At 53.4% G+C, this 3,690-nt stretch overlaps 1 protein-coding gene across 1 annotated transcript; it reads left to right on the forward strand.

Annotated features, from left to right (window-relative positions):
- Window positions 1-361: 361 nt before the first annotated feature.
- LOC134509319 (olfactory receptor 14J1-like) lies at window positions 362-1,525 on the forward strand (the record flags this gene model as incomplete). The annotated part of the gene is made up of 2 exons (XM_063321799.1): window positions 362-823; window positions 1,508-1,525. Coding segments are annotated over 2 exons (480 nt in total), but the record flags the coding sequence as incomplete, so codon positions are not given.
- Window positions 1,526-3,690: the final 2,165 nt, after the last annotated feature.

Below are 3,690 nucleotides of genomic sequence, written 5' to 3' on the forward strand. Positions count from 1 at the left end.
CTCAGTTGAGGAGAAGGAATTGAAAATCCAACTCTGTTTCTTTTAGAGGTGAATAATCCAGAAAGTATTGGAAATCAACATCTGGATCTCTGCCCCTACAAAGATACTGCCCTCAGCAGCACAAAGCTGATCTCACAAAAAGGGTCTGAATGAAATTATTCCATGGAAAGAGAAGTCATTTTGGGGAAAATTTTGGAAAAAGGAATAGGATGGGATCAACGAAGTCTGCCTTAACTTGTGAATGTCTTCTCCTCTTTAAACAGTCCCCCATGCACGGACTAAGCACATGTCCAACAGCAGCTCCATCAGCCAGTTCCTCACTGTCATGGCCTATGACCGCTACGTTGCCATCTGCAAACCCCTGCACTACGGGACCCTGATTGGCAGCAGAGCTTGTGTCCACATGGCAGCAGCTGCCTGGGGCAGTGGGTTTCTCACTGCTCTCCTGCACACGGCCAGTACATTTTCCCTGCCCCTCTGCCAGGGCAATGCTGTCGACCAGTTCTTCTGTGAAATCCCACAAATCCTCAAGCTCTCCTGCTCACATTCCTACCTCAGAGAAGTTTGGCTTCTTGTATTAGGTTGTTCTTTAGCTTTTGTGTGTTTTGTGTTCATCGTGCTGTCCTATGTGCAGATCTTCAGGGCCGTGCTGAGGATCCCCTCTGAGCAGGGACGGCACAAAGCCTTTTCCACGTGCCTCCCTCACCTGGCCGTGGTCTCCCTGCTTGTCAGCACTGGATTATTTGCTCACTTGAAGCCCCCCTCCATCTCATGGTCATCCCTGGATCTGGTGGTGGCAGTGCTGTACTCAGTGGTGCCTCCAGCAGTGAACCCCCTCATCTACAGCATGAGGAACAAAGAGCTCAAGGATGCCCTGAGGAAGCTATTGGGATCCCATCTCCTTTAGATTAATAAGGTGCCCATTATGCCAATGGGGTTCCACTGTATCTCAGGAAAAGCCAGGATGAACTTTTTTTCATATGTTTCTTTACTTTCTCTTTGTGGGATTTTTTTTGGTTTTGTTTTTGTTTTATTTTGGTTTGGTTTGTTTCTTTGTTTTCATGTGTTGGTTTTTTTTGTTGTCGACCTGTGATGTTATTATTCTTGGCCTTCTACTTCTTTTTTTCTTGACCCAAAGATCTTATTTATATATGGATCCAGGCTCCCTTTTTAAAAAAGCTCAATAAAGAAATGTGGAAAAAACCTATTTGTCTCACCTCCCATCTCTTTACTTCTCCTCTGGAGCTGGGTGAGCAGCCCCAGCATGCAGGAGGGGTTCAGGAGGCAAATGCTCATCTGCCCCATGGAGGATCAGCCCCAGGGTCCCTTGGGGCTGCCCCTGGCTGCCTCGCTGGGCACTCTGTCTGTGCCGCCTGCGAGTCGGGGCTGCTGCTTCCCTGGAGCCATGGCCAAGGACAGCAGCAGGACAAGGCCTTTCAGTGCTGGTCTCTCCTCACATCCCATCCCCACTGTCCTGCTGTGCCCTTGCCTTTTTGTTCCCCCTAAGGCCTCGTGTACCTTGTGACAGTCCTGTTGTCTCTACAGTGGCACCCCTGTGGCTGCAGGCAGGAACAGGCCATGTGAACCACTGTGTCAGAGGGGACTCCTCAAGGCAGGGGCAGAGGCTGAATGACTCTTCCAAAGCTGGTATCAGGAACACACCCAAGGAACGGTTCCATGAAAAGTCCTCATGGTGTTCTAGGGTCAGAGTTGCATGGGAATCTCTTAGGGATGAAAGGCTGGACCTAGAGCTCCCTTCTTGGTGGCACACGTCCAAGCAGAGTGCAAATGGTTTTTGCTTATCCTTCCTGGTATTGTCCCACTTGTGATGGGGCTGATGGCCAATGCTATCCTGGAGAGGAACCTGGAGTTGCCAGGAGAGCTCAGGGGATCTCCCAGAAAAGTACGTGAGTCTGGATGAGCAGTGATTGGCACCTCATCAAATGAGTGACCATCCAAGGCGGAGTGTCCTTGAAGGAAAGGTGAACCTGAAGAGCCCATGGGCTAACGAGGCCCCTGCAATGCCAGGAGCCAGCAGGCAAAAGAGACATAAGACTAAACAATGGTTCAGCCCAGTGCCCTGGAAACCCTGTGGGATTGATCTAGAGCAGCCCTTCCCTGCCTTTTGAGACACTGGAGACATCCCAGTACCCTGCCAAGCCCTGTCCTTGGCTACTGAGCAATCAGGGGAGATGGAAGGGGGCTCAGCAGCAGCGATCCCTTTCTGGCTGGGTCTGCTCCCCATCCGACCAGCATGGCCAGTGCAGGGTCACCCCATGGCCCCAGGGCACCACAGCCCCCTCCCTCTGCAGAGCAGCACCGCCAGCTCAGGGCCCTGCAGGGAGCACAGGGTGGGAACCAGGAATGTCCAGCCAGGCCAGCCTGGACACGCTCACCTGGGAAAAGGCTCTCCAGGAGAAGGGGTGTCCCTGGAGAAGAGCTAGGGAGCATTTCTGTGCCTGCAGGGAGGAATCCATGAGAAGGAGAAACCTCTTTCTGCAGGCCCCCACTCTGGGCAGGCTGCTCTGTGCCTGGAGCAGGACTCTTGTGCTGGCCTGGGGAGAGGGGCTGCCACTGAGGGGACACAGACCACCTGTGGCCCAGGCACTGAAGGGGGCCACCAAAAGAGGAGGGCTGAGGGGGACAGAGCCCTGAGGGCTGCCGGGGCACTTTGCCAGGGCCATGTCTCCCCACCCTTGACCACACCTGTCCCATGCGTTTCCAGCACGGTGGGACCATCAGACCGATAATGGGGCAGCAGGGCTGGCCTTCCCCTTCCTCTCCAGTTTCCCCGTCCCCTTACTCCTCGCTCAGGCACATCCCTCTAAACTCCCCAGGTGCTGCTTTGAGCTTCAGGCAGTTGGAAGAATGCCCTGGTCTTTCAGAAGGCTAAGAATCTCTTCAGCCAAATCCTTCCATGTGTTTATATCCATCATATGCCATCCATCTCTCTCCCATACTTGGAGTGAGGTTATCCGTTTTGGATGATGACCCTCACTGGAGGAGGTTCACCAGGTTGAAGAAGCCCACGTCCCTCATCATCCTCACACAAGGCTTATGCGCTAGGCCCCAGTCCTCAAAGACAAAATTTCCAACTGCTTGGAGTTCCGGGATTGAACTAGACGATCTCCAAAGATCCCTTTCAATCTACATGATTCTGTGAGGACATGGCAGTCCAGCAATGTCTAGGGTAGATGCTTGTGAGGTGCCTTCTGCCTGAGAACCCAACAGGCCAGCAGCAGGCCAAGGTCTGGCATGTTGATTGTGAGGTCACTGCTGCTCTAACAGCGGGCATCTACTTTGGATGCTCATTTTGGGGTCACGCTGTCTCTACAGGTGGCAGGCCAACCCCCGGCTGAAGTCTGGGTTCGGTGCCTATGAGGTTGTTCCTCCATCAGTACCTGACAGGCCAGCAGCAGGCACATGGTGTGGATGTTTGTTAGGAGGTCAGTGCTGCCACAATCTCTGATAGGCCAGAAGCAGGCAGCTATTGATTTGGAGGTCACGTCTGCTTGAGCCCTTGATAGCCCCGCAGCAGGCGAATGGCCTGAATGCCAGTTGTGAGGGTGCTGCTGCCTGAGGACCTGAGAGACCATGAGCAAGCTCAGAGGTGTTTGAAGGCCTGTGTTCCAGAGCACCCCTTAGGCCTGCAGAGGGTTGATGACCAGGCTTGGTTCCTGTGAGGTCCCA

Source organism: Chroicocephalus ridibundus, unplaced genomic scaffold (genome assembly GCF_963924245.1).
Source record: "Chroicocephalus ridibundus unplaced genomic scaffold, bChrRid1.1 SCAFFOLD_98, whole genome shotgun sequence".
NCBI classification, from domain to species: Eukaryota; Metazoa; Chordata; class Aves; order Charadriiformes; family Laridae; genus Chroicocephalus; species Chroicocephalus ridibundus.